Raw genomic sequence first — 27,798 nt, 5'->3', positions numbered from 1 at the left:
ACCCCATCACCTTTATAACCCTTCTCGTCTCGTCTCATGGTCGTTGGATGCTCGGCGGCGGCGTACCTGAACTGTCCCGCCGTAAACCGAGCTTCCCCAGAATTTGCGGACTTGCATGGGTAAGCCCGCTAGCGCTGCACCGCATCGCCCAAACTTCACGTAATTAGAACGGGGCCCCAAGCCGGTGCTTCAGTACTCGAAAGAACATGACCTGCAAAAAAGCCTCATCAGAGTTTTCCGCAATCCCGCCGAAAGAACCTAGTATCGAATTGCATGAGCTGCAGTAGCTGCAGTAGTGCCTCAAGACCATACTTCCCCACTACGCGTCCTGCAGAACTCACGATCCTTGGCGTCGTCTCCAAACGGTTTCCATGACTGTACGTGGCTCCTTGGTACTGGATTGCGTGCTGCACGTGGTGCCTGTCTGGACGTTACAGGATCCGTATTGCACCATATTTGCTACTGGTTGGTGATGAGGCGGGGACTCATCCAGCCCGCACCAGGTCACGATGTGCGTCGCTTCCGAGCCCTGGCCATTGCACGACCAGTGAAGCCGCCATTATACACCGCCCAACAAGTCACGATGCTTCCCCCGTGTCAGCTGCGGTACGACTGCCGATTACAAAGGCCTGGATTTCACGATCTTCGCCACCGTGCTGAGCAATGCTATTCTCGTGCGAGCTCGAATCTAGACTATGTGATCGCGACATCCGTGGAGAGCCGTAGGCATGATAGCTCTCCGTTACTCCTCCTCACTATATTCCTTGCCATTGACAGTCAAAAGTACTTTGTATCCGTGTCCTCCTATCCAGTTCTTCTTCTTTCCCGCCTTCTCCACCTTTCTCAACGCCGTATTTAGCCCTTCATCGAGTTCGTCTGGCTCCTTACTAAACTTGAAGTCGACACATAACTTCTCGTTGCCTTTCTTCGTCGTCGTCCACTGGGAACTCATCTCCACCCTCTTCTCTCGGACTGTACCCGCAGGATATATGCTAGCCAGAACTGCAGCAACGCGACCGGTATACATGCACCACCATCGCAAGTGTTCTGGCACGAGCTGCAGCATCCGAAGGTAGAAGTCCTGCTCCGTAGGACTAATCGAGCTGTAGCCGCCATAGCGCTCGCAGAGGAAGATGGCAAGTATCGCGCGGTCTTCGTGACTTAAACCATGTGCGGCGGAAAACAACCCAGTGGTTGTACTTCGAAGCGCAGATCCAGCTCGAAGATCTTTGACTTGGGCCATATGTGCAAACATAGTATATGCGAACGCTCTCGTCATACCAATGCTGAACAGTCCTTGATACGACGCTGTTGGCGTAGACATACTGGCTCTTTGCAAAAGTTCTACAAACTCGTGACTCGACAGCTTGGCGTATGATCTCGTAGCAGCCACTAGGGGCCAGTCCGACCAGTTTGCTGGGTTCATCTCCGTGAAATACATGCCTTCCCTTACACCCCCTTGGCAGAAGTATACGTCCTTGATGCTTGGCAATGCTTTAGACAAGCATTTCACCAGGAAAGCTACTGCTGGGACTTGACTTGCTCTACGGGCCGATACACGGAAGATTTCAGGCGTATCCTCTTTTTGCACCGCCGCCTGTACAGCCTGCGTATCTTGGAACGCATCCTTGGTTGTGCGGAAACCGTTGATAATAGGTATGGGATACGGTTGAATTGCATGCTCCGACATGAGTACGAAGCCCCATCCGCGAAAGCCGCCCCCTGATAGATAGAGTGAGAGACCTTCGGGTGATTGTGAACGGTCAAGCAGATGCTGTGGTATCTTTATGTCCTTGACTGCAGCCTTGAGGTCCGCGAGGACTTGGCTTTCGAATACCTTGAACGCATCGCTATCAGGAGAGCCCGCTTGTTCGAGCCTTTTCGTGAGGGCAGCTGCACCGTACGGCAGGCTTGCACTTCCTTTCTCGCACATATCAATCTCATCGTAACCGACACGACTTACCATCCAGTTGATCTGCGTGGAGCCTCCACCAAGGTCCATCATAAGCCCTGTCGGCCTATGATATGAGCTTGCTACACCGAACGCCCCAACTCGGCCCTCCATTTCTTTCGACAAAAGTTGAACGGTCCAACCAGTAGCATTCTTGATCTTACTTTGGAAGTCCTCAGAATTGCTAGCTTTTCTGGTGGCTTCCGTAGCTACAATCCGAATCTGCTTCTCAGATACGCCAAAATCCTCACAAGTCGCCTTGAAACGCAACAGCGACTTGACGACTTGCTCGATCGTAACTTCTGGTATCGGCACGACCTGGCCATTTTGGTACTGAGCGTCGTAAAGTGAGATAGCTGCCCGATCTAGATACACAGTCGGCAGAATCCTTTGTGTCGCTGGTGTCAGATCGGTGATCGAGAAGCGGATGCCATTACTGCCCATGTCAACCAACCCATGAAGGTGTCTTGACTCGTCCGTCGTGACCATTTTGGTAGCGCAGGTTCCCCGGATTTGCGATTGGTGCTCCAGATGTTAGCCAAGAAGTAAGCGGAAGAAACGGTGCGAGCCGTAGAATTTCAATGGCGTGATTAATGCGGTTCCAGTTCGAGGCTTAGTTTCTCTTACCCCCAGGAAACTCGGTAGCGGCGTTTTGGTGTTCCCGCCTTATGCAAGAGTGATATTGATTACCCCCAGGTTTCGGAACGTAGTTTCTATTACCCCCAGATTACTTGAGAAGTTGTAACGACAATGTCCTGTGATGTGCAGTGTTTTCTGGGGTAAACTTCCTGTGTTCGCGGTGACGTAGCGGGGGGTCCCACTGCTTGCACGAAGGAAAACTCTGCCGCTAGCAACTGCAACCAATCATACGAGGGTAGGGCAGTGAGCCTTGGAAGGAACGTTCCACGCCCGCGGCCGTGACGAAGGTGGAAGGCGCTGTGGAGAAATAGGTTGCGGTATCGATCTTGTTCTGTAATCGCTGAGCAATGTGATGGAAGGTATCGCTACTGTGGTTCGCAAGACTCTGCCATCCTGGGGAACAGAAGCTTGATAGATATCGAGTGAGAACTAACAAAACTATGGCCAGCAATGAGCTCAGTCGCACCAACCGCAACGAAAGGCCCAATTGTGGCATAAAAGAGGTGGAATTGACTACCTGTCGTGCATCACAGAAGGGCGTACGGAGGGCAGCGAAGGGCTGAAAGCCTGTAGGTATTGTTGGAACTAGAAGCAAGTCTTGCCTTTGTATAAACCCAGTCCACAGCGCTTCCAACTTTTACTATGCCTGTTCACGTCGATCTCTTGGGTTGCTGCGCACGTGACGGCCGAAGCATGCGATAGCAGTCGACAAGAAACTGTCGCTCGAAGAAAAGAACATGCAGAACGTAGACACCACCCACTGCACCCATACTGATCAGCTCTCCAAGCACACCAAGCCTTCCAAGAAATCTGATTGCAGGTTTCGTTCGCATCAGTGTAGGTATGACGATAGCGGGTGCCACGGCAGTAAGGGAAGGCAGCGTCTCGAGTGCATTGAACTCGGAGCCGTTTCCCGCAAAGAACTTCCTGATGAACCACGTGTTCCACACAATGCGCAGGCCCATGTTGACCGTATTTGCGAGTACCACGCCGGTGCCTCCCATCTCGAGCTGCCCAATAAAGAACCATGCACTGCTCGCGAAAAGTGCGAAGAAGATGCCCATAGAAACAGATTGTGCATAGAGCTCTTTATTGGTGGCAACCGCGGCTACAAAAGCCTCCGTCACTCCATTGATAGCAAGGAAAGGTATGTAGTAGCAGTACGTTGACAGTACCTTCGAAGCTGAGGTCGCAGACCACTTCTGCCCAGCAACGATGGAAAGGAGAACAGGAGCTAATTCAGGTCCTAACGTGACCGCAAATAAGGAAATGATTCCGTAGAGACGAAGTATGGTGCTCAAGACCCTAGAAGCTTGAGCAAGGTTTTGCTTTTGTTCGTCCGACTTCTTCAGGTCTTTCTTCTCAGTTGCAGGCGACGATCCTACGTTCGCGCATAGTTTTGCAAACATGTTGCGACTACTTTCCTCAATAGGTTGAAAAAGCATACGTGCAATGAGACCTCCATAATTCGAGGCAAGCGCATAAGCACCTTGGTCTGCGAGAGATGCCAGTGTTGTGATGAGAAGAGAGTCTCCCTGGGTGAGAACATACTTCAAAGCCGACTGCAGGCTAAGAGACGCAGTCAGTCGCAAAAGAGGAGTCGAAAAGTAGTTCATCAAGGTCGGACTCTCCTGAGTTGATGGCACTCTTTCCGGAAACAGTGAAAAGCCATCAGTCTTTGCAACAGGCCACATCTTGTACGAGTATACAATGAGCAAAGCCAAGGCGTACGCCAACTGTCCGATAGCGAATGGTAAGACTCCGATGTCCAGACCAGCTCGACTAGCCAAGATCGCTGAGCCGCATGTACCGACGCAGCGTAGTAAAGTAGCAGAACTCTCAGCCGACGCTCGAATCTTGTAAAGCAGCTTCTGCTGCACAGCCGAAAACGCCGGCTCGCTGAGCAGTTCCAAGAATGTGGCCAGACAATACACAACCAACGCTTCCACAAAGTACGGGACATGCGGCGTATCAGATCGAAGCCATAGTAGCGCGAGAAGATACGCCAGAGGCGTGCCGAACAAGACAGCCAGATACGAAAGGTTGACGATTGCCTGCGTTCCCTGTGCCTGACGCTGTAAAGCCACACGCAGACTCTCGCGCGCAAAATACAACACAGAGATGGAAAAGAGCTCAAGCTGAGCTGACACGCCCAATAGCTCTGGTGATAGGAACCTCAACAGAACCTGGTTGACAGCAAACGTCAGCGCCCGAGAAGCCACCTGCAGGAGGATGAGAAAGGTGGCTCCCTTCGCGGAAGCGGAAAGTATTGAATTCGACATGGTAAAGCCTGAGTCTGACCGGAAATGACGAAGAAGCTTTGGAAATGATGTAAATTGAGTTCAAGACGGCATCTTGATTGGTTGTGTTGTTATGGATGCGGTGTGTTTGAACAGCTGTGGTTTGGAGTTTGGAGCTGCCGGTGTCCGAAAAGGGTTAAGCTTGTTTGTTCTCCTGCAAGGCACATTCGTACCGCTCAGGCCTTGCTCCAGCTTGATGACACACGACACCATGTGAGTCTTAACCAGGGCACAACACAGCTGACAATGGCTCGAATTTCACTTCTCATTCCGTACGCTGGAGACGATGGTGGTGGTTGATCCGAACGTATTCGCGAGGACCGAACGGCTGCTGCTGCGACCGTTACGCGTCGAAGATGCAGAGGATATATTGTTGATGCGGAAGCATCCGGAGGTCATGAAGCATACTTCTATTCTACCTTCGGATGACCTGGAGGGCGCGAAAGCATGGATTCAAGGTGTAAGTGTATCTCTCTTATGAATTACAGCTATACACATATTAACCACATGTAGTGCTACCAGGTTGAAGGCAACTGGAACTTTGCAATCGTCCTCCTAGCGCCACACGAAGGCCCCGATGTCATAGGCCTGATCGGAGCGGTCCGCGCCCCAGAAATTGGATATATGTTCAACGCTTCATACTGGGGATATGGGTACGCTACCGAAGCGTTGCGCGCGTTCATGCCTTTGTTCTTTGAGCATTATTCGGGACGTGATAGGGCAAACTATGTGCCGGAAGACTTCGGACAGGCTATACACAACGAGAACACAGGAAATGGGAATCTAGAGGGTGACGACAGGAACAACAGAAACAGACTGGCACCGAGATACGATTACGCGGAGGCACATACCGATACCGAGCTGGCATCTAGTCAGAATGTTTTGGAAAAGGTTGGGTTCAGGCTGCATGAGAAGAGGGAAAATGACTTTAACAATCCTGTCTTGGGCTTGAGGTCGACTTATATATACAGGATGTATAGAATTGCTGTTGAAGCAAAGCCTCCTAGGTAGGCTCGAACAAGGGCCGGATGTATAGATAAGCTAGCTACACGCATACCATCTGCTCACCTGTAACATCACCAAACCACTTTGACCGTGGAATGGTCGATCCCATCTCCTGTTTTATTTCGGAAACGTTCTGCAATCTCATAAGCTGTAGCCTCTGATTCTTCGATACCCTTTCTTTTCTTGGTTCTCTCCATATCGCTGTCACTTGACTTATCCTCGCTGGGCGTAGTCACTACACCGCCCGGCATCTTTTGCAGGCTTGGTTCGTCTTCGATCTCTGGGCCAGCGTCGCTGTGTTCTCCTCCGACGATATCGTGATCGCCAGTTTGATGGGTGATGTGCTTGTCGGCATAGACTTCGGCGAAGTAGTCAACAGCGGATGTGATCAGACTCGACACAGCTGACTCGGAGAATGAAACGGTGGCGGGCAGTGATACGGAGCCGGTGTATCTGTGTCGCCAATGGGGTATTTTCCACCGGGACTGCTGGGGACGTCAAATTCTGGCGTCTCTGGCATATCGTCAAAATAGTCTTCTGGTGTGATAAAATCATGTCGTCCGCAAGCACGCATCATGCCCTCCTCAGAAGATCCTGGGCACCAACTTGCGCTTGGTGTTATAGATGTGCGGCGGATCTGAGGTATCTGAAAAGAGTAGTCGAGTGGACTGCCAATAGACGGATCTGAGCCGTGACGTTTTCTGTCATGTGGACTTTCGACATATGCCTCTTCTGCATCTACTTCAATGCGCGGGGCAGATTGCGTATGACGGAGACGGTGTACCGAGGGTATACGCTGAACGGGTTGCGAACTGACATATTGACGCTCGGAACGACCATCGTGCTTGTGTTCAGATTGCAACTGTTTTCGCTTCTTTGGCTTCGAGGAGATGCGATTCAGGAACATGGCGTTATGCCTCCGCCGATGGTTTTTTGGTACTGCTGCCTGGCATATTAATCTTGAAAAGAACCCAGGTTTAGATGATGAACTGGAACTCTTTCGCGATGAGGAGCTCTGTGATTTTTTATGTGTGATTATCGCTGATGGCCCGTCTGTCCATGTACTTGCTGCGAAATGTGGGACATACTGGCTGTTTTGCTTCCGTAATCTGCGTCGCTGGCTGACGTGCTTCGCCAGCTTCTCTTCAGTTGATGGCCCCGTGTAAAGCCCAGGCCATAATTCAGTCTCGGAAGGTGGGCGAGCTTGGTGACCCGCAGCTGGAGAAAAGCGATAGTGGGCATGTAAGCGTAGGGCTGTAACAAATCTCGTCTCTTTGCGATGCTGGAATAGAGGAATGTGATTTGCGCTCGAAGGGGGTAGGTGGGTATAGGAAGCTGCTAGCAATTGCAAGGCGATGACGTGAAGAAGAGCCTCGAAGACAGCTGTCTTGTTTGGAGATTTAGCCGGTAGGAATTCGTGGTCCTCTAATTGTCTGAGTAGTTGGGTCGCTGTAGGAAGAGCCTGCACATGTCAGAACCAAAAGCAGGCCAATTGCTCAGGTAGCTCACTCTACGAGGCTGCCGTGCTCTGGGCGTCCAGAACTCATCGCATTCTTGCGACTGTAACCAGTCTGCAATTTCCCTCATAATTCTTGCCTCGGCTTTCGCAGATGTAAATAGGTCATGCGGTGTGTCTTGCAGATAATCCTCCTTGAGGCGAGTCACGTATCCACCGTCTTTGCTAAACAGCCAGTGTAAGGAGCGGGAGTGCGTGTCCGGGATATCCAGGAGTTGTTCGGGAATTATGTCGACACTCGGCCTGCCTGGTGGTCGCTGCATCGAGGATAAGTAGAGGTGGAGTGTACGTAGGGAGAGAGAGGGTAGATTGAATAAGATATAATAGGACAGTAGAGGAGACGAGGGAATGTATTGAACGCACATCTAAAAAGATCGCCATGTGCAATCTGGAACAAAGATGCTCTGAGCCGTCTTCTCAAGCGGCAAGCACATTAGTGGAAGACGCGGAAGGTTTTGGTTGTAGACCGTGACGCGACTTCTTTCCTGCAGATACCCTGTCATAACGCTTGATCCTACCAAGCTTTGGATTCTGCATTGAACCATTTTCAGCCATCGGAATTTGGTTTTGCATGCTTCTGTCCATGACCAAGGGTGCGCCGCTTCTCGTTCGAACAAGGGAGAACGGAATAGTCCTACCTCTTTCGACCCTGGCTTTCACATGCTCCTCACGTGCCGCCCATGGCTGAGTCACCATGTGTTTGCGACGTGCCAGTATCTGTACCAGCAGAGCTGACCGTGGCCTTCTCTGCCACTAGACGCGAGCCCTCTGATGTTTTCGCGATTGACAAGCGCGACTTCTCTCCTCTCTTTGCTTTGGCCTCATTCAGCCTGGCGAGAAAGCTCAAGGGAGCGGATGGGCCTTCTTTGTTGCTAGAAGGTTGGGCGTCTGCAATGCCGGGTGCCCTCGTCGCAGCGCTCTGATTGTCGTCTGGAGTATGCGTGACCTCAGTCGCCTGCTGTGCATCGCTAGCGTTGTCGACGAGATCATCGCGTGGTCGCAGACGTCCAACCTTTGCCACTAATTTTGCGGACCCCAGAGCCAACAAGTCGACCGACGGCAGAGATCGCAGGATTTGTGATTGAGTTGAAGCGTTCGCATCTGGCTTCACGAAGAACATGTCAGTTCCGACGGTCGATGTCCAGTGACAACTCAGCAACTGGCCGTTATACATGACCAGTGGGTTTGGTGTATGGAGGCCGACGACTTGAACTTCGCCCATCGTAGCCGTCTCTTGTGCATCGTTGTTGTTGGCAGCGAATTCAGCTGGCTGGCCTCGCGCTGCGTTCAGTGCGCGCAATCTGCTTTTAAGCAGAGTTGGGTGACCCGGTCTACCCTGCGAGACCATGGGAATCTGCGCAGCGGGAACGTTGGACAAGTCCAGTGGAATGTAGAAATCTTCTGTTTCGTTCTCGTCGTACTCGTATTCCCACTCATCCTCTTCGGGTTTGGCCATGATCAGCGGCGTCGTTGTACGTTGACACAAGTTTGAAGGATTGCAAGGTTAGTAGTGGTGGGGCCAAATGATAAAAGAGCATAGATTAGCCGCCAACTACTAACGTCTACTGGACACATCATCGTCGCATGATTTTCAAGTAGTATATTTATGATTTGTTTTCCTGTTCTCTCATTCAAACCAAGCACGGTTTCGTTTCGAAACATTCTCCCCGTAGCTCAGTTGGTTTAGAGCGTCTGACTGTAATATCTGCTGTTATCAGAAGGTCCCTTGTTCGACTCATGGTGGGGAGATCAGTTCTTTTTTTTTGCCTTCCAAAGCACCTGTTCGCCTTCGAATGGCCCGATGAATGTCCATCGTTGCGCTGAGCTTAGTAGGTATCTTTTTGTGCACTAAGGTAAATCAATGACGGTATTGTTAGCCAGACATAGCTCTCCACGCTCTTGAGGCCAGCCCTGGTCTCACGATTTACACGACCCAGATCCATCGTGAAGTGGAGAGATGCAACAAGCCACAGCTAAGACCAACCTCTCCCCATAATGTGGATATGGGTAGCGCTGCAGCCCGTGCCTGGAAGCCAAGTTGTGAGCTGCATGGCTGCCGAGGTCCCCGCTGCATCTCTAACTAGTGGTGACGACGTGTGCCCAGCCGGGAACTGTCAGACATGCACCAAACACCAAGGATACGCGCCACCCCAATTCCATCCTCTATCACGCGTTTTGTTCTATTGTCGCACTGATCGTAAGCTCAAATCAAGAACACTACACTCTTCAAGTCAAGTTTTGGTGTCGAATCGGCTGGCCGCGGCCATCCATCTGCATCAGTAAGTATGCTTCCGCGCATGTCCGGCCAGATTATAGCACTCCAAGTCATCATGACCTTTCCGTCACCTCCGCGCCCTCCCCACTTTTGCATATGCCATTAGCTCAATTCACATCTCTGTGGACCTTGCGATGGCCTCCATGCTGCTGATCGTGCCGGTCGTTCCCTACACTTGCCATCACCGGCATCGCGTAGCGTGGTCGATTGCCGGATCTTGAAGCCACACCTGCCACAGCCGATAGCCTTTTGTCAGCTATCCGGCAGTATCGGCTTCAGATCTTCCCTACTCTGCGTCAAACGTCCCCTGCTTTGCCTGTTCGAGCCTTCGAAGAAGAGCTAACCAGTCAGTGCCCATTGTCCCATACATCCAACATGGAGGAGGGCAGGTCCCACTCCAGGCGCTCCTTCCGTCATCGCTTCCGTCGTCATCCATACCTTCGACAGGTGTACCTGAGTTCACTCCGATAGCAATATACTCTCCTCACTCTCCGATCGAAACACCAGACGCTGCGCAGGACGCTCCTGATTCATACATCTTACCTACCATCGATATTCCTATAGAGCATTCTTCCCAAGCAAAGCCATCTGCGGAAGCTCTCACGTCTCTCGCTGGTAACGACGATTCGTTGAACGGGGACGACGTCCAAATGAAGGGCAGGAAGCCCGCCATTGCCGCTGCGGGTACCTTCTTTGGGTTGTTCTCGTTCTCGCAACTATACCAAAACGTTCTTTTCGAAAGCTTGACCCCCTCAGGCGAACGCGCAGACGAAACGGAATGGGTCGCATCGTCGCGGTCATGGGTAGACCGGAAGGTTTGTGGCTGGTTTGGTATGTGTGGCCTGTCGCACCTGAATAAGGCACAATGGACTACACAGACGTTAAAGGCTCAGAGCCAGAAGACAGTGGATGACAGGGACCAAGTCAATCTGACTGACTTTTGGAACGATGCGCGAACCATTCCGGCTGATTACAAGCCTGAGGAGCAACTCGAGATACCACAATATGTTCTAGACCACGCGCCGCTCATTCACCTCTTCTCGGGAGAAGAGTACTGGCCAGGCGACATGGCTGAACACTTGATACACACAACACCGCATCTGAATTACACGCCTCTGCAAGCATCCAGTGATCACCCGAACATCAGCAATCTTGAGGACCTCAACAAATGGGGGCGATTTGTATATCTCCAGAGCGATGATAATGTCGAGGACCGTCCGCCGTGGCTGGGTGCTGACTACAACATACCTAATGCACCAAATGACGGGAATGGCGACGACGAAGACGATGACGAGGAACACCAGAGGGGACCCGACGGCCACTTCACAGAAGACAAGAATGGAGAAAAGTCCAGCTGGTGGCATGTGGGTGTCGGCGATACGAGGGATCGAGGTGGCATCCGGCCAGACCCTACAGCTCCAGGACTTCCAGTTCCTTCGAACACACTCGAAGGCGATGAGCTCGTTGATGATAATGACGACAAGCACTGGCGATCAGAGCTACGTTACCGTCGACGCAGCTTCACTGGCAAGAAAGTTGTTGGTGGTCGAAGTGATGCGCCCGTGCCGTTAGTAGTGGTGGATAAGGGTGATGGCGTGGTGGACGCATTCTGGTTCTTCTTCTACAGCTACAACCTTGGAAACGCTGTCTTCAACATTCGTTTCGGCAATCACGTTGGCGACTGGGAACATACTGTGGTAAGGTTTCAGCATGGCGAGCCCAAAGCGGTGTTCTTCAGTGAACATAGCTTTGGTGAAGCGTACACATGGGACGCTGTGGAGAAGAGTGGACAGAGGGTGAGTCCATTGTTTTGGCACTGTGAAGCGAAACTAACATGTCTAGCCCATCGGCTTCTCTGCCACTGGTACCCACGCCATGTACGCGACGGCCGGTGTACATCCATACGTCTTGCCTGGTGGCATTCTGCACGATGTGACTGACCGTGGTCCTCTCTGGGATCCTGTCATGAACATGTATTCATACAAGTACGACTATCAGTCCGACCGACTTGTCGCATCCAACCTCAACCCGCGCGCACCTACCTCATGGTTTTATTTTGCTGGTCACTGGGGCGACAAGTTTTACCCACTTAGCGACCCTCGACAATACCGCTTTTTAGGCCAGTACCATTACGTTAACGGACCGCTAGGTCCTCGCTTCAAGAACCTAGGGCGACAAGAAATTTGTCAAGGCAACGGTGAGTGTGTGCTCAAGGGACGTCCCGGAGAGAAATCACGCATCACGAAGAGGTGGATGGACATTGGCGAAGGCGAAGAGATGAACGAGGAAGATGCGAGACGGGTCTTCGGCGCAGAGTATGATTCAGCGTCCTGAGGACGCGAATGACGAGAACATGATATTACGGATAGCGACGTTTTGTTGACATTCATTGTATAGCTGCGCGGCGTTTTGTTGCATCTGTACTATACCTGAATAGCGTCGTTTGGAGATACCTGAGTAGCACAGCACGCATACATGCTTATTCGCTTTCCAGACTGTTCGCATACGCAAGTGGAACCGTGCACAAAAGAAGCCAGGTGTGACGTAGCAGTCGTGACTCAACAGGCAACTCGATTCCATAACAAACTCTGCAAAGACTTGTTCCTTGCTATGCTTGGTATACATTCACTTGTACTCCTGCATCGGGTAAGTCAAGCGGGCGACAACTCGCCGAATCGGGGGATGATCGGAGGGGACAAGACTCGGGATATAGCTGGTGTGACGCAACACGTTCGCCGGATTTTCGGACAATGTTTTGTACATGGCGATGCTTCATAAGGGAGGTAGCCTGGCTTCGGTCTTGACGAAAGATTTCCGGGATCATGTTCACGGTCAGCTCAGCCGTCTGCGTACGGCGCCGCATATGGGCTGTTTGGTAATTAGAATAGCTCGCGAGTGCGCCTTGCCGCATGCAGTCTGACGGGCATCTAAAGTCAGGGGTGTTGAAGGGTTGCGAGTCTATGAGCGCATACCAAGCACGATTGCGTGACTGAGTGACGGTGTTCCCAGGCGCGCATCATTTTCTAGCTGGTAACTCGCCGTCGCTAGAAAATGTTTCAGGCCCTTCTTCGGTTTCGCATGGTCAGGGCACTAGAAAAATGGTGTGAGATCAGTCATTGTTGGCTCATCTCATCATCACTCAGAGCGCCTGTAGTCGGGCATTGGTGGGCATTGGTGGGCTGCACGCCGCGGGGGTGCTCTAGGGTGGATCAAGCTCGCTATCTTATCAGGGAAGCTGCGAGCGGGCCTGCCTGCATGTCGCATGGTCTCTTCAATTGCATCTACCTATGTAAACCTCACCGAACACCCAGGCCAGCCTCAGCCTCTGACACATCTTCGCCGAGTTAAATTTTACTGCCTCTCTTATATCGTCTTTTCCCGCGTGCTTGAGCTCTTGTTTGGTCAGGTTAATCACGTCTTGTTTTTACCGGGTCTCGCGACTGATCATCCGCCGCCTGCAGTAGACGGCTTGTTTCGTTTAGCGTCTCCCTAGTGACATCTGTACATCATACACCTGCCATTCCCCTCACACCGCTAGGGTAGTGGTTAACGTCGCAACGAGGCGTGAAGCCAACAAGACGATAAGGAACACGCCGCCCTTACCGCGACGCGTTTATACCATCCTATTACCTCGCAACACATCCTATCAACATATCCCATCTGTGCCACGTCCTCGTGACGTGCAGAGGACCTGACAACTCCATTGCCACTACAACAACATACGTCGCTGCCCAACTTAGACTACTACGCCATGGCCTTCATACAGCAGCATAGACCGCAGAGCGGACGACAGATATCTTACCACGCACCAGAACCCACCGCCGAACCTGCGACTACCTCGTTACAGCCTATCCGATCCCTGGATCAATCAGAGGAATGGGTCCTCTTCTCGCCCACCGCGCCTTCTACTACCACCCGCACACATACTACCTCGACCGACCGAACGCCACGGACAGCTGGTCTGTCACGTTTCAGCGAGTTTGGCTCACTCGAGACTGCTGCGCGGTCAGAGCAAGATGATGATGCTGGCTCATTTCTTGGGACGGAAGAGGAGCTGGACAGCCTAGATGACGGCTTACACGCCTTCCATGAGCCATCTGAATATGGCGCGCCAGTAAGCAGGCTCCAGGAGAGCGGTGATACTGTGTTACCAACGCATGATGGATTGGGCGAGTTCAAGCCGGATGCGACTATGCAGGAACACATGTGGCAGTTTGAACGCTCACGGCGACGAGCACCCAGGCGGCGTTCGAGTGTGCAGCGGCACCTTTCAGTCCTCGATGACCACGAGGAGACCAACACAGAACATGAGAAGCGACAGCGCATTGAGAGATGGCGACTGGAGCAAAGCAAAGCGTTACTGGAAGAGATCGAGAAGGAGACTAGGCGGAGGCGGCGAATGAGCATGGTTAGTACTGGAGCGAGCCGGGTTGATGGACAAAAGGAGACGACGAGCGCAAAACCACCCACTGCCCAATCCGTGTCAGACGTGAGCGAATCTTCCGATGAAGGCACGGAGAATCTCTCCTTCTGGCAACGGATAACGCGACGGGTGATTAGGGATCTTATTGGTCTGGACGAAGACACCCTCTCAGTCATCTTTGGAGAGACTCTGCCTGACGAGGCCGCAACACCCATGCCAGGGTCGCCCACCACCGAGTTCTCAGCAGATAAAGCTCTACAAGACGCAGGTGTCGACGCGTCCCGTTTTTCTGATGATACCTGGCAGACGAAGCTTCTCGAGAGAGTAGCTCAGGAATTGGGAACTTTGGTCAACCAGCTTTCTGAGCATCCTGGAGCTTTCTCAACATACCAACGAACACAATCAACACCAGACTACGCGGGTCTTACACGAGAAATATCAAACACGACAGTCGTATCCGAACCCCTATCTTCGGTACCCGCCAGTTCACAACCTGCCACAACTCCCTCGTCTGCTCAATTCGCACCCACCTTCCCCGCACAAACCTCAACCACCTACAGCGAAGCATCATTATGGGGTATTGAAGAAGAGCCTACCGAAACCGAAACTGACGCTGCAGCCTCATCTCACACCCCTCCTGTCCTCACCACAAACATCGCCGACGATCTAGCCAGAGAGCGCGAGTACTGGGAACGCGAAATCGATGTCAAAATGATCTTCAACTTCCTCATGAAGCGCTTCTCCTCACGCCGTCCTAGCATCTCCTCTTCCCAAACTCTCCCACCACCACAACCCATCCGTACCGCCAGCGCCCCTTCCCCAACTACAAACGACAACCTTGGCTCCGCGCGTCGAGCAGCCATTATCCGCCAACACCACCCTTTGGTAAACCGGACGACGACCGATGGTAGACTCCCTACGTCGTCCGCCCATCATTCAAGGGAGTCGCGTCGCTTCGCTACCTACTACACACCCCCAGCCAGTAGCCTCAAAGACAAGACGAAGTTACGGAGTAGCTCGAGTTGCGCTAGTCAGAGTACCAAGAAGAGTAAGAGGAGTGGCAGTTCACAAAGGAACTACTGGGATCTCGGCGGTAGTGTGGGTAGTGGGAGTGTTGTTGGTGGTTGAGTTGTGGTTGTAGTCTCACTTGACCCTTTTATCTAGGGTTGGAGATGAAGACGGAGATGAGGTATTGATGGATGATGATTATTATTATTATTATCATCACTCTCTTTTTGGCATTAGAACTTACGAGCATAGCACGAGCATAGGATAAGGAGTCAGCTGGGATATAGCCTTTTTTTTTTAACGACGGCTTAAGTTGCTTTTGGATAAAGCGGCGAGAAGCAACGCATTTCTACTCTCTCACACTGGGCTTAAATCAGAATACCACTATTTAGATGTTTTCGTCTTCTTCTTGTACAATATACTTGCTACTTTTTCTACAACATTGATCCTGTCCCGTCCCAGATGCTTTCCTCTTCGATGGTTCATTCGAGCAGGGTTTTGGTCTCAAGGCCGCGTCCCTACTCGGCAAGATGACGTGGCACTCTTGCAGTTTGAGGGAGTCTGAAGCAATTGGTCTTAGGCTACTTTGAGTTTAGTCCCACGATATGTTGATAGCGAAGTCATGCATTACGTGCTGACTAGGTGTCATGTTGCATTATTGCACAATCTGGCGTCACAGCAACGGAAAAGATCTTGTTACGTCGGTATAACACCATGGTCTGCGCTGGCGTCATTCCTCCAGCGCAGACCGACTGGCTCTTGATTGATTTCTTCTTTATCTTGCCATCCCCAGCCACCACTAAAGCGCGACTAGCGCGCGAAAGACCTCACGTACGTGTTGACAACGTACTGCGGCCCCATTGTTGAAGCTCTTTGTATCTATGGCCTGCACTAGGCCGTCTCTATATGAAAAGGAAATCTGCAAATGAAACTTTTGGAAGATACAAACGGGCTGGTATCATGGGGTATAAAATGCCCTTGGACGCCGTTGAAACACTTGTTGAAAAGGCTCTTTACCCGCCTCCCAAAGATATGCAAATCTTTCTCACTCGCGATCCATGTCGTCGTTAAATCTTGACGTGGGATGAAGTTGATTCATGCCCACCTTATGCAAAAGGCATTAAAATTAGAGCTTGAGCTCCTTGGGCTTCTCCCAGGTGAAGTCCTGGTTGGTGAAGTGACCGTTCTTGGCGGTCTGGAAGTAAATGGGGTTGATGAGGTTAAGCTCCTTGACAATGACACCGGGGCGGAGGTCGAAGTTGTTCTTGACAATTTCGACGAGCTCGTCCGAGGACTTGTCAGAGGTACCGTATGTCTCAACGAAAAGAGAGAGGGGCTCAGCGACACCGATGGCGTATGACAGCTGCACGAGTGCGCGGCGGGCCAGCTTGGCGTTCACGAGCGACTTGGCGATCCAGCGCGCAAGGTAGGCAGCGGAACGGTCGACCTTGGAGTAGTCCTTTCCGGAGAAAGCACCACCACCGTGGGCACCCCAGCCACCGTAGGTGTCAACGATGATCTTACGTCCAGTAAGACCAGCGTCACCCTGGGGACCACCAATGATGAAGAGACCAGAGGGTTGGATCTGGAACCTGTTAGTACACAATTGTACGGTATTATGTTTGTTGTGGAACTTACGTGGTAGACGGTCTTGTCATCAAGCATGTTCTTGGGGATGACCTGCTTGATGATCTTCTCCTTGATCTCCTCACGGAGCTTCTCAGTGGTGATGTCCTCGCTGTGCTGGGCAGAGACGACGACAGTGTCAACGCGGAGAGGAACGACAGCACCGCCATCGTGGGCGTACTCAACAGTGACTTGGGTCTTGGTGTCGGGTCGCAGCCATGGCAGAGTGCCGTCCTTGCGGGCCTTGGTCATGGCCGAGTTCAGCTTGTGGGAGAGGAGGACGGTCAGAGGAAGGAGCTCGGGGGTCTCGTCGGTGGCATATCCGAACATGATACCCTGGTCTCCAGCGCCGAGCTTCTCGAGAGCCTCCTCGTAGTGAAGACCCTGAGCAATGTCGGGCGACTGCTGCTCAATGGCAACGAGGACGTTGCATGTCTTGTAGTCGAAGCCCTTGTCGGAGGAGTCGTAGCCAATGTCCTTGATGGCACCACGGATGATCTTCTGGTAGTCGAGGTGGGCCTTGGTGGTGATTTCACCGAAGACCATGATCATACCGGTCTTGGCTGCGGTCTCGCAAGCGACCTTGGAGAGGGGGTCCTCCTTGAGGCAGGCATCGAGGATGGCGTCCGAGACTTGATCGCTGGGCCACAGTCAGCAGTGTCCGTGTTCGGAGGAAGTCGCGGTTTCAGGAAGTGGGGGATGCCGTCTATCACGCCGAGCGATATACGTGTCTTATCGCTCACCAAAAGGCGACTCTGAAAGCAATTGGAGAAACAGAGGTAAATATACATACCAGATCTTGTCGGGGTGACCCTCACCTACAGACTCTGAGGTGAAGAGGAAGGTGCTCTGAACAATGGTAAGATAAAGTCATAGAGGGGTGCATTAGGTAGTTTAGGAAAGTACCTTTCCGTTTCCGTTGGGGACAGTCATTTTGGCGGTTGAATGGGAGAAAAACTCGTGGTGTGCTAGTGTAGGACTTGCGACCGCGTTCTTATAGACGGAAGAATGAGATGGTGAGGGAAGGGAGGGGTTGAGGGGCAGGAGTGATTTATGCGAGGAGAAGGGTTTGGCGTCCTGCTCAAATTGCCGAAAAAATGAACGACCGCGGGCTAAGCCGAACGGCGGCTTCGCATTAGCACGCCATTGAATCTCGTCCCTTTTTGACGACCCGTTATCTACCCAATCCCACACGCTCCCCACATCCTACTCACCGCCCATCTCTGACCGCCTTGGGGCAGAAAAGTATCCCGCTGCGGGCGCTCTCGTTGATTTTGTGTAGCCGAATGACGCGCCCTGTCAACCAAGAGCTCAACCGCGATAATGAGTAAATATGGTACTCTGGTTATGGTATGAAAATCGCATTTTGAAGCATAAAGTCGTAAACTAACAGTAATAGGGCCCGGCCGGTGCTGGCAAATCTACCTTCTGTTCCGCCCTGATCCAGCATCTCCAGAACAGCAAACGCCCGTGTTTCTACGTAAACCTGGATCCTGCGGCTGAGGAATTCGCATTCGAGCCCGATCTAGACATTAAGGATTTGATTAGCCTGGAAGATGTCATGGAAGAGATGAGCCTAGGACCCAACGGTGGCCTAATATACTGCTTCGAATTTCTCATGGAGAACCTCGACTGGCTGACGGACCCGCTCGAGGAAGTTACCGAAGAGTACCTCATCGTATTTGACATGCCAGGTCAGATCGAATTATATACGCACGTACCGATATTGCCGAACTTGGTGAAGCACCTCATGACGGGCTCGCTCAACATCCGCATGTGCGCCGCCTACCTCCTCGAAGCGACCTTTGTCATCGACCGACCCAAGTTCTTCTCCGGCACACTCTCTGCCATGAGTGCCATGATGATGCTGGAGATGCCGCACATCAATATACTGAGCAAGATGGACCTTGTAAAAGGGCAGATAGCGAAGCGCGACCTCAAACGCTTCGTCGATGTCGATGCAGATCTGATCGAGGATGATCCCGCGCGCAAAAAGACTACGCCCGAGGAAGAGAGGAAGTACAGAGACCCAGCGTCAACTGAGAGCCTCATGAGCGGATCATCCTTCCATAAGCTCAACAAGGCTGTGGCGGAGCTTATTGATGGTTTCAGTATGGTCTCTTTCCTCAAGCTGGACGTCCAAGACGAGGACAGTCTGGGTGCGGTGCTGAGCTACATCGACGACGCCATTCAGTTCCACGAATCGCAGGAGCCCAAGGAGCCGAAAGACATGGAAGCCGAGTGAGGAAACAAGAGTGGCAGTGTTTGCATTGACGGTGTTTTGGCAATGGTAGGCATATTTGGCATTTAAGGGCGTTTACGACTTTTGGAGATATAGGGGAATACTTGGCCGGGTCACGGATAACACGAGCAGAGATACGATACCCAATACACTCATACACATGATAAATAACAATTGGCCATGATGCGACCGGGTGCTGATCAGGAGTCCAAGTTCAAGACTCCGTTCCCCGCACTCGCACTCGCGCTTGTTCGTAGCAAGGGACTTGTTTATGATCGTATTACAACATATGCGATGTGTCGTGGCTCTATGACTGCATCGACGTACCATACAGGTAGTAAGCCGACATAAAGCCTAAATCTCGGCATTTGATTCTTATCTATACATTTATGTCCGAGTAATGACAGAACTTGGTCCAACAAATGGCTATCCCAAAACCTTCTCGATCACCGACCGAACTTTTGTTCGGAACCGCACGGCGTTTCGCCCAGGTGGAGTGACTGAAGGACAGCACTCATGCTCTCGTTCCGCGATTCACAGACGTATGTCGTTGCGCGCGAGTGCAATCATCGGATACGTCTTCTTATATCTCGTCAGCTGTTTGATGCCGACCGAAGTGTAGCATCCATGGTATTCGTAGCTCAAGCTATCAACACAGTGAGCCTGTGTCACGCGCTCTCACCGGCGCCGACTCCTGTCTCCACTAGCCTGCTGCGCTGCCTGCTGAGCGGCCTCGTGCCCTAGCTCACTGCGTAATGCCTTGAGCTTAGCCTCTACCTCTTCCTTCCTTTTGGCTTCTTTGTCCAACTGTTTCTCGACGTCGTCCATCTTTTGCTTGAAGAAATCTTGTAGCGCCTGCTCTTGTTCCTGGCTGAAGGGGACCTCATCGCCTCCCTTCTCTGGCAGCTGAGCGCTCCGCTCGCCGTTGGGCAGGCCGCGCCTCATCCTTCCGTTTGCACCCAGTGATGCCTTCTTTGAGCCGCCCTTGCCGGCGGGTATGAGGTAATTCCACTGGTCTTCCGATGTGAGGGCGTCGAAGAGGGCTTCGGTGGGCTCGTTGAACTGGACAACTTCGAGGAACTCTGAGCGCACACAGCCTGTCCGCTCCTGCTCTGCTTGCATCTTCTCGTCGCCATACTTTTCCAGCTGCAGGAAGTGCTGTCGGTATTGCGCCTTCTCGCCTGAGATGGGCTGGAAGTGCAGCCTTATGTCGATGTTGAAGCCTCCCCATCCTGTCTCGGTCACCTCAAAAGGCGGCTTCTCCACCATGCGCAGCGGGTTCTCGTACGTGTTGAATATCTTGAATGAAACTTTGTTGAGCCAGGCTCTGATGTCGGGATCGCCGTCGGGAACTCGCACGTATACGGTCCAGCGCTTGGTGTGATCGTCGGGTACCTAAAGATTGGTGTACGAAGTCGGTATCTGTCTCACATGCAGTTCGTACATGGGGTTTACTTACGTTCTTAGGGCGGTCGGGGTGGCCTACTGGGGGCAACTGCCAGGCTTCGGAGCCGATTACTACGCAAATGAGCAAATGAGTGGGCGCATGAGCAGCTTTGTGTCTTACTGAGGTTCCGGCTGATGCGCTTATTCTGCCCATCATCAGTATGCGCGCGCGTACAACTATATCAAAGCGGCCGACTTGCCTTGACGCGCTTGTTGGAGGCTGGCGCAGGCATCTTGACGCAGTCGCGTAGAATCAATGCCGACAGGCGTCGTCTTATATCCTCTGGAAAGAGAGATCTTTTATACGTGATTCGTGCAAGTGATGGTGTCGTGTATTTTGTCAAAGGTCGAGCTATAACTAGGACCAACATGCAGGCACGACAGGCTAATAGCTAATCCTTGTTAGCCCCAGGCCCCGCCTTACGTTCCCTGTCCCTTTCCATTTCCCTTTGCGTCTTTCGTCCTCTCATTGTACAGTTTGTCTTGCTTCCCACCATTCGGCTTGCCCTCAATCCTATCCAACGAGTCCTCAATCAAGCCGATGTGGCCGCGTAGTGTTCCTTCTATCTCGTCCATACGCGCCTCTTGCTCCTCTTCCATGTGGTCCAGCTTCTTCTCCACCCTGGAGCCTGTAATGTCTGAGTGTTAGAACAACAAGATAACGAGCCTTTTGATGGAAGTGGACATGAAGAGATGGCGTAATACCTAGATACGTCGCGACGCCGGCTACCACGGTGAGGTTTGTGCCGACGAGAACGAGGTCGTTCTTGAAAAGGTTTCTGAATGCCTGCATAGCTTGGTAGACAGATCTTGATGTTATTCGGATGGATGCGAGAGGACAGTCACAACATCACGTTGCATCTAGCCCTTGAGGAGGGTTACTCGACACTAACATGAAGCATCATGACGACATTGACTTGCTTTCTGCAGGCCAGAATTGTGAGCGCAACATGTATTGCAACGCTATCGTGCTGGTGACAGATCTACCATTTCTAGCGCATAGGTACGATGCTTTGATATGTGTTTCGATATGGAGTGGCTTGTATGCGAGATGCGGAGGTTTACAGCTTCTCCGCACATCCCTGCTAAATCTTACGCGACGCACGCGAAGCGGAGTGACATCAACACTCGGAGCTTCCCATCACTTTACTCCTACCTAACAATTTCCTAATCGTTCGCAGACCACCCATTACATAGTATAGCACAACAATGGCCTCGACAACAGCACAAGCTGCAAAGAAGAAACTTGTAGTATGCGGCGGCAATGGCTTCTTGGGTATGCAGATCATAGAAACCCCAAGCTAGTTGGGGTAAACAACTCCACGCCAGCACAACGGCTAGCTAACATAGTATATAGGCAGCCGGATATGCAGAGCCGCAGCGCATAGGGGCTGGAGCGTAACCTCGATCTCGTACGCCCATGATATCCTTCATTCACACCATCCCGAGCCTCTGTTGACCAGATCCTAGGCGTTCGGGCACACCACACTGGTCTTCCGTTTCTTCCTCGCAAACACCGCCAGACTGGTCAGACAAGGTGTCATGGCAGAAAGGCGACATACTGGACCCTGAATCGTACACGAAACATCTCGAGGGCGCAGATGCAGTGATACACAGCATGGGCATACTGCTAGAAGCAGACTACAAAGGCGTGGTCAGTGGACGAGAGAGTCCCATCAAGGGTCTGCAGCGAGCTTTCAGCAGCACCAAAGCAGGAACTCAAAACCCATTGACTCGAAAAGAGGGCGAGAAGTTGCAGCCACAGGAGAGCGACGGACAACTCACATACGAAATCATGAACCGCGACACTGGTATGTCGCATTTTTTTTCAACTTCCTAATCAATACACATGGCTGACCATCCCGCGCAAACAGCCGTATCTCTAGCCCACGAAGCCTCCACACGCAAAGTCCCAACCTACCTCTACATCTCCGCTGCAGCTGGTACACCCATTCTCCCCGCACGCTACATCACAACGAAACGCGAGGCCGAATCCATCATTGCCTCTACATTCCCTACCATGCGGTCCATCTTCATTCGCGCACCCTTTATGTACGACAGCAGCCGCACATTCACTCTTCCCATTGCGGCAGCGGGTGGAGTAGCAGCCATGATCAACAGCGCAGTTGGGGGACGGTTAACATGGCTAATGGGAGCTGGAGGGATCAAGCCTTTGAAAGCGGATCTGGTGGGTGAGGCGGTCGTGGAAGCACTGGAGGATAATGAGGTCAAAGGGCCCGTTGAGGTACCAGAAATTGAGAGGTTGGGCACGAGAGCGTGGAGGAAGAACATGCTATAGAATTGGACAAAGGCTTTTGCGATATAATAAAAGATCTCTATTCTTGCTCCTCGACAACTACACTCGCATCTCTCCAGCGTACTGGAGCAAGGTCTAACATTCATGGGTGACAAAGGTGTGCTACGAAGAAGCTTCCCTTCTCTGAGTTGTGCACAGGAGCTTACAAGATGGTATATCTCCAGGATACGTTGTAATCCAAGATATGACCTGAAAAGAACGAGCTTCTGCCTAGTTGAGCCCATGGCAAGACTGTAGGCTAGCTATTCAAGCACTTTAGCCATGAACCGAGCAAGGACTTTCAGGACAACAACCACAATGCTGTGATGGCCTATACTTAACTGATCTGCTCTCCATGCCTCTTCTTCCACGTGCCGTATGCGAGCAAACGCATGTACCCCAGTGTACCGTGATCACACTCGCATACGCTGTAGGTATTCCCCGCAATCACGAAAGGGTTTCAAGCCAAGCAATAACTAGGCTCACTTCTTCCGACCGCCACCCTGACTGGTCAACTTCTTCTTCATGTGCTTCGGCATTTTCTCCTTCCGCTTCTCGCGCTTCTCTTCCTTGATGGCCTTTTTATGTGCCACCTTCTCATCATGGTCCACGTGTTTCTTACCACGACTTGGACCCTTCTCGAAGATACTCTGGTCGACCTCGGAGGTATCCGAGTTATCATCTTCATCGGAGTCTGAGGCGTCGGATTCGTTGTCAACGACCTTGTCAGCAAGGAGGGCTTGGTACGGAAGGTCGGAGCTAGCACCGGCATTGACAAGCTCAGCATCGCGTTCAATGTCGTAGACTTGTTCGAGCGTCTGCGGGATGTATTGGTTGCGGAAGACATCGTCATCCTCCTCTTCCTTCTTCCTTTCCTCCTCGGTCAAAGGCTCTTTGTTCAACAAGCTGCGGATGCTATCTTCCATCTGCGACTGCTCTTTAACAGTCTTGGCACCCGCAGCACTTGTAATGTAGGCATAAGCCTTCCGCTCGCTAAGCGTCTCAACGTTGCGTGAGCGGAAGAAATCGGATACATTTTTTACGTCCATGCGCAGGAACTCGAGAGAGCGAGGATGGTCGTGTTCGACGGCTTGCGAGACGTCGATGATCCATTGCTTGCCCTCGTGGTACAACACATTGTACTCACTCAAGTCGGCATGAACGAGGCGACATGTCTGGTACATTATGCGCATGTACGCCAGCATCTCGAGGTATAGGTTGGTCCATTTCGCGTCTTCTTCCTCTCCCGTAAGGCCCTCGAAGCGTACATCCTTTAGACGAGGCGCTGCCTTGCCTTTGCGGTCGCCCACAAAGCCCATGACGAGAACGTGGTTTCGCAGCGCATGAGCCATTGGTGAAGGGATACCTGCATCGTGTATTCTGGCCAGATTTCTGCGCTCCTTGTCCGCCCACATCCTTACCATGGCACGGTTGTTGCTCTTATTGTATCCCTGTCTAAAGCGGAATTCGCCTTCGACGTACTTGGCGCGGTCCTTGAAGACGAGGATGGACGTCTTGTATACCTTGACGGCACGGTGGATGGATTCGGCATCATCGTCCGTGGCTTCTACCATAGCATGGTAGACGTTGGCCTCTTTGCCTGTGGAGATGACACCGTGTATCTCAGAGATTGCGCCGCGGTTTATGAGCTGGAGCAAGATCATCTGCGTTCTCCGGTCCAAAACCTGTTCAGTTGTCGCACGGTCTGCCTTGTCCTTGTTCCTCGCGTTACCCCCCGACGCGCCCGTCATGCTCCCGGTCAAGCGGATCTTGCCGGCATGCTTTGAGAGTGATGCGACTTGATCATCAATGGAGGCGTTTGTGTTGGCTGACGGCTTCTGCGGATTCGACTTGGGCTTGTGATCCTCTGGTATATTCGTATCGTTGAGTTTTCGCTGGCGGTTGTATGCTTTGGTGAAGTCGTGGTGGTCGGCCGATATCAGCTCAGGCACTATCTCGTCGTCATCTTCGAAAAGGTCGTCAATGTCGTTGTCTTCATCGTTAGCGATCGTGTCCGTTGTTGCAGGCTCTTGGACTTGGTCGACCTGGTCGACTTGATTCTCTTGTTGAGGCTGTTGCGTTGGCAGCTCTACTCCTCCGTTCGTGGTGGCCATGGTTGGTTGTTTGGTGTGTATGGTAGAGGCAAAAAAAGTTGGGTAAGGTTTCGTCACATGAATAATTCCTTTGGCAGAATCGCGGGGCCAGTGGCCGCGGGGCACAGGCGGTCAAGTGAATAGAACACTAGCCTGTCTTGGGTAGTTCGCCTTGCCCGTATTCACACGCGGCCTGCGGCGAAACCGATGCAACCGGCCCCAAGAAATGTCATGTCACCCAGGGGTAGAGGGAAAATCGGGTGGTTACGCCTCAACACCCAGCCAAGAATGTCACATTGCTCTGCTACCTGAAGTGATGTCATGGCTCGGATGATCGCCTACAGGATAAGATAGGAACGCGTCTCGCTGCGCATCGCAATCTGGGGGAACGTCCATCCGTCCCACTGCATGTGCGCAGCAACACAGCCACATCAACCCAGCATGTCGAACTCAGCCCAAAGCAAAAGTATTAGTAGCTTGCCAGAAGAAACACAGGCCAGGCACATCGGCCCTCTGATAGGTTTAGCCGGAGTCGCCGTCATAACGGGCAAGGCGGCTGGACGATTCTGACACACCCTAGTCTCCACCGCCGGCTTGTGAAACACTTCAGGAGTGCCATCACGACCACTCAGGTCTGCGCAGCTCCTGAACTGGAGACACCATGGATGGGCTGGTGAAGCCGCATGGACTCTACCGCTGGTCGTTGTGCTTATCCCGGTGGGTACCGAGATTGCCTCGTAAACCATCTCGCAACTTTTAATAGTCGGAGCTCCTCTGACACGCAGCTTTGCTTTGCATTCTTTATCCGACCTTTTTATACCTCACACTCTCTTCAGTCAGACGTCTGGACGCCAGGACGACCTCATTCATTACATTCCTTTTCCAACACTCTCTTTGCAGAGCCTTGCATTCTTTCACTACTGCCGCAGCGTACGCATTGTTGACATTGTGTCTTTGCGCGTGAAACGACTCTATCGTACACCAACAGGCTCTTCTGTGAAGACTATTTTCTCCCGAGCTCAGAAGCCTTCCTTTTGGACCTTGTCAACTTGATTCTGAAACCACGACAATGCATTTTTCTACATACACCACGGCGAGCGTACTGGCTGCTCTAGCCACTGCTCAAACCTTCACCGATTGCAACCCCATGGAGAAGAAGTGCCCCAACAACCCTGCGATGCCTCAGACTTGGGAAACCGACTTTACTGCCGGCAAGGACGCTGTCAAGGGCTGGAAGCAGACCGCTGGTAGCCTTACCTACGGACCCGAGGGTGCCGAATTCTCCGTTGCCAAGAAGGGTGATGCCCCGACCATTGGATCCGAGGCCTTTCTTCATTTTGGATACGTCGAGGTCGTTATGAAGGCAGCACCCGGCGTCGGCATTGTCTCCTCTATTGTTCTCCAATCCGATAACTTGGATGAAGTAGATTGGGAATGGATTGGAGGTGTAGACAGTCGCGTACAACAAAACTACTTCGGCAAGGTATTTAAATAAAACCAAACTCGGTTTGTCTTTTCGAAAAACTAACACGGGTGACAGGGCAACACTACTACATACGATCGCATGATTGAGGCTGATGTAGCCAACAACCAAAACGACTTCCACAAGTACGCTCTCAACTGGACTGCTGAGTCGCTTACCTGGATTGTTGACGACAAACCTACGCGTACCCTGAACTTTGCTGATGCCAACGGCGGCAAGAACTACCCACAGACGCCCTGCAATGTCCGTCTTGGAAACTGGCCTGGTGGTGACTCTGAGAACGAGGGCACTCGTCAGTGGGCGGGTGGCAACGTCACCTACGACGATGCGCCCTTTACCATGACTGTCAAGAGCATCAAGGTCATCAACTACTCACCTGGCAAGGAGTACGAATGGACAGACAAGACCGGTGATTTCAAATCTATCAAGGTCATCGATGCTGGCAACACGGAAGGTGCTCCTCAGAACACTGTAGCCATTGAAGCTTCCGCTGCTGCTCCCGTAGCAAAGCCGATCGAGTCTGGTGTTGACGCGCCCACCGCCACTGGTGAGGCTGGCAGTGGTCCCGACTCGAACCCTTCAGGTGCAGCATCCACTACCTGCACTGAGAGTGAGCAAGCAGGAGCCACACCTGCCCCGGCCGGTGGCAAGTCCGACTTCGACTACCCCACTGGTGGTGCCGCTGTCCCCCAAAAGTCAGGCAGCCCTGACTCTCCCTCCAACAATGACAACGGAGATGAGCCTTGCGAGTGTGGTACTGCTACTGTCACTGTCACCGGCGCTCCCCCAGCAATCACTACCGCACCGCCCGCCACCTTCACAACTGAATACTCTGCCATCCTCCCTTCTGGTGTCGATTCGTCTGTTGCAGAGACACCATTGGCCAGCACTGCTCAGACTCCCATTGTCACTTCCGCAGCACCTTCATCTCCTCCCTACCCTACTGAGTCTGGCTTGGAGATTGACACTAGGTCCGCACCTGGTGTCGTTGTACCCTCGGCGCCTACCGGTGCCCTGCCCCAGCCATCTGGTAACGCTACCTTCTCTGCTCCTCCAGCAGAGTTTACTGGTGCAGCGAGTCATATCAAGGCCAGTGGTCTTGTCGGTGCTGTTGTAGGAGCCGTCTTGCTCGCCTTTTAAAGTCGTTTGGTTGAAGTTGGATGAGATTAGACGGTAAACTCGCAGTGGGATTATGTTGTTGTAAATACTTTCAAGTGGCCTACGCGTTAGATACGCATGCCATATTCTTGGCGATGGAGAAACATCTTCGTCTTAACTTCTTTCTTCTTTCCTTTCTTCCACGAAGACAATGCATAAGTGTATGGGTAGTACAAAATGGTACGTAAACACCGTTGATGTCAATGAATGAACTTTTCATCATCATACTGGTCTCGTGCAGCTGTGATAACAAACTTGCCGTTACTTCCGCTCATCTTTTCCCTCTTTTGACACCTATCTAGAAAAACGCAGAGAAACATGATAGCCGTACCCCAAG

At 52.1% G+C, this 27,798-nt stretch overlaps 13 protein-coding genes across 13 annotated transcripts; 6 read left to right on the top strand and 7 right to left on the bottom strand.

Moving 5' to 3' along the window:
- Positions 1-742: 742 nt before the first annotated feature.
- On the bottom strand, positions 743-2,440 carry ALTATR162_LOCUS5324 (uncharacterized protein; the record flags this gene model as incomplete). Its single annotated transcript, XM_043312943.1, has 1 exon — positions 743-2,440. The coding sequence occupies one exon, from the start codon at positions 2,438-2,440 to the stop codon at positions 743-745; it is 1,698 nt and encodes a 565-aa protein (XP_043168878.1).
- An 800-nt stretch (positions 2,441-3,240) lies between these two features.
- Positions 3,241-4,872, bottom strand: ALTATR162_LOCUS5323 (uncharacterized protein; the record flags this gene model as incomplete). Its single annotated transcript, XM_043312942.1, has 1 exon — positions 3,241-4,872. One exon carries the CDS (start codon positions 4,870-4,872, stop codon positions 3,241-3,243), a length of 1,632 nt encoding a protein of 543 aa, XP_043168877.1.
- Positions 4,873-5,176: 304 nt separating this feature from the next.
- Positions 5,177-5,901, top strand: ALTATR162_LOCUS5322 (uncharacterized protein; the record flags this gene model as incomplete). Its single annotated transcript, XM_043312941.1, has 2 exons — positions 5,177-5,350; positions 5,404-5,901. The coding sequence occupies 2 exons, from the start codon at positions 5,177-5,179 to the stop codon at positions 5,899-5,901; spliced, it is 672 nt and encodes a 223-aa protein (XP_043168876.1).
- A 65-nt stretch (positions 5,902-5,966) lies between these two features.
- On the bottom strand, positions 5,967-7,674 carry ALTATR162_LOCUS5321 (uncharacterized protein; the record flags this gene model as incomplete). Its single annotated transcript, XM_043312940.1, has 3 exons — positions 5,967-6,288; positions 6,336-7,357; positions 7,405-7,674. 3 exons carry the CDS (start codon positions 7,672-7,674, stop codon positions 5,967-5,969), a joined length of 1,614 nt encoding a protein of 537 aa, XP_043168875.1.
- A 404-nt stretch (positions 7,675-8,078) lies between these two features.
- On the bottom strand, positions 8,079-8,867 carry ALTATR162_LOCUS5320 (uncharacterized protein; the record flags this gene model as incomplete). The annotated part of the gene is made up of 1 exon (XM_043312939.1): positions 8,079-8,867. One exon carries the CDS (start codon positions 8,865-8,867, stop codon positions 8,079-8,081), a length of 789 nt encoding a protein of 262 aa, XP_043168874.1.
- Positions 8,868-9,406: 539 nt separating this feature from the next.
- ALTATR162_LOCUS5319 (uncharacterized protein) lies at positions 9,407-12,020 on the top strand (the record flags this gene model as incomplete). Its single annotated transcript, XM_043312938.1, has 3 exons — positions 9,407-9,524; positions 10,038-11,482; positions 11,529-12,020. The coding sequence occupies 3 exons, from the start codon at positions 9,407-9,409 to the stop codon at positions 12,018-12,020; spliced, it is 2,055 nt and encodes a 684-aa protein (XP_043168873.1).
- A 1,417-nt stretch (positions 12,021-13,437) lies between these two features.
- Positions 13,438-15,237, top strand: ALTATR162_LOCUS5318 (uncharacterized protein; the record flags this gene model as incomplete). The annotated part of the gene is made up of 1 exon (XM_043312937.1): positions 13,438-15,237. The coding sequence occupies one exon, from the start codon at positions 13,438-13,440 to the stop codon at positions 15,235-15,237; it is 1,800 nt and encodes a 599-aa protein (XP_043168872.1).
- Positions 15,238-16,243: 1,006 nt separating this feature from the next.
- On the bottom strand, positions 16,244-17,676 carry ALTATR162_LOCUS5317 (uncharacterized protein; the record flags this gene model as incomplete). Its single annotated transcript, XM_043312936.1, has 4 exons — positions 16,244-16,702; positions 16,756-17,383; positions 17,537-17,592; positions 17,650-17,676. 4 exons carry the CDS (start codon positions 17,674-17,676, stop codon positions 16,244-16,246), a joined length of 1,170 nt encoding a protein of 389 aa, XP_043168871.1.
- Positions 17,677-18,066: 390 nt separating this feature from the next.
- Positions 18,067-18,988, top strand: ALTATR162_LOCUS5316 (uncharacterized protein; the record flags this gene model as incomplete). Its single annotated transcript, XM_043312935.1, has 2 exons — positions 18,067-18,093; positions 18,143-18,988. The coding sequence occupies 2 exons, from the start codon at positions 18,067-18,069 to the stop codon at positions 18,986-18,988; spliced, it is 873 nt and encodes a 290-aa protein (XP_043168870.1).
- A 675-nt stretch (positions 18,989-19,663) lies between these two features.
- Positions 19,664-21,224, bottom strand: ALTATR162_LOCUS5315 (uncharacterized protein; the record flags this gene model as incomplete). The annotated part of the gene is made up of 4 exons (XM_043312934.1): positions 19,664-20,380; positions 20,445-20,577; positions 20,856-21,060; positions 21,137-21,224. The coding sequence occupies 4 exons, from the start codon at positions 21,222-21,224 to the stop codon at positions 19,664-19,666; spliced, it is 1,143 nt and encodes a 380-aa protein (XP_043168869.1).
- A 416-nt stretch (positions 21,225-21,640) lies between these two features.
- ALTATR162_LOCUS5314 (uncharacterized protein) lies at positions 21,641-22,730 on the top strand (the record flags this gene model as incomplete). The annotated part of the gene is made up of 4 exons (XM_043312933.1): positions 21,641-21,707; positions 21,789-21,843; positions 21,902-22,242; positions 22,306-22,730. 4 exons carry the CDS (start codon positions 21,641-21,643, stop codon positions 22,728-22,730), a joined length of 888 nt encoding a protein of 295 aa, XP_043168868.1.
- Positions 22,731-23,209: 479 nt separating this feature from the next.
- On the bottom strand, positions 23,210-24,841 carry ALTATR162_LOCUS5313 (uncharacterized protein; the record flags this gene model as incomplete). The annotated part of the gene is made up of 1 exon (XM_043312932.1): positions 23,210-24,841. One exon carries the CDS (start codon positions 24,839-24,841, stop codon positions 23,210-23,212), a length of 1,632 nt encoding a protein of 543 aa, XP_043168867.1.
- Positions 24,842-25,889: 1,048 nt separating this feature from the next.
- Positions 25,890-27,443, top strand: ALTATR162_LOCUS5312 (uncharacterized protein; the record flags this gene model as incomplete). The annotated part of the gene is made up of 2 exons (XM_043312931.1): positions 25,890-26,303; positions 26,361-27,443. The coding sequence occupies 2 exons, from the start codon at positions 25,890-25,892 to the stop codon at positions 27,441-27,443; spliced, it is 1,497 nt and encodes a 498-aa protein (XP_043168866.1).
- Positions 27,444-27,798: the final 355 nt, after the last annotated feature.

This window comes from Alternaria atra (assembly GCF_907166805.1).
Source record: "Alternaria atra isolate CS162 genome assembly, contig: 25, whole genome shotgun sequence".
Lineage (NCBI taxonomy): Eukaryota > Fungi > Ascomycota > Dothideomycetes > Pleosporales > Pleosporaceae > Alternaria > Alternaria atra.
Note: the sequence above shows the minus strand (reverse complement) of the source record. Positions and strands in the feature narration are given on the sequence as shown.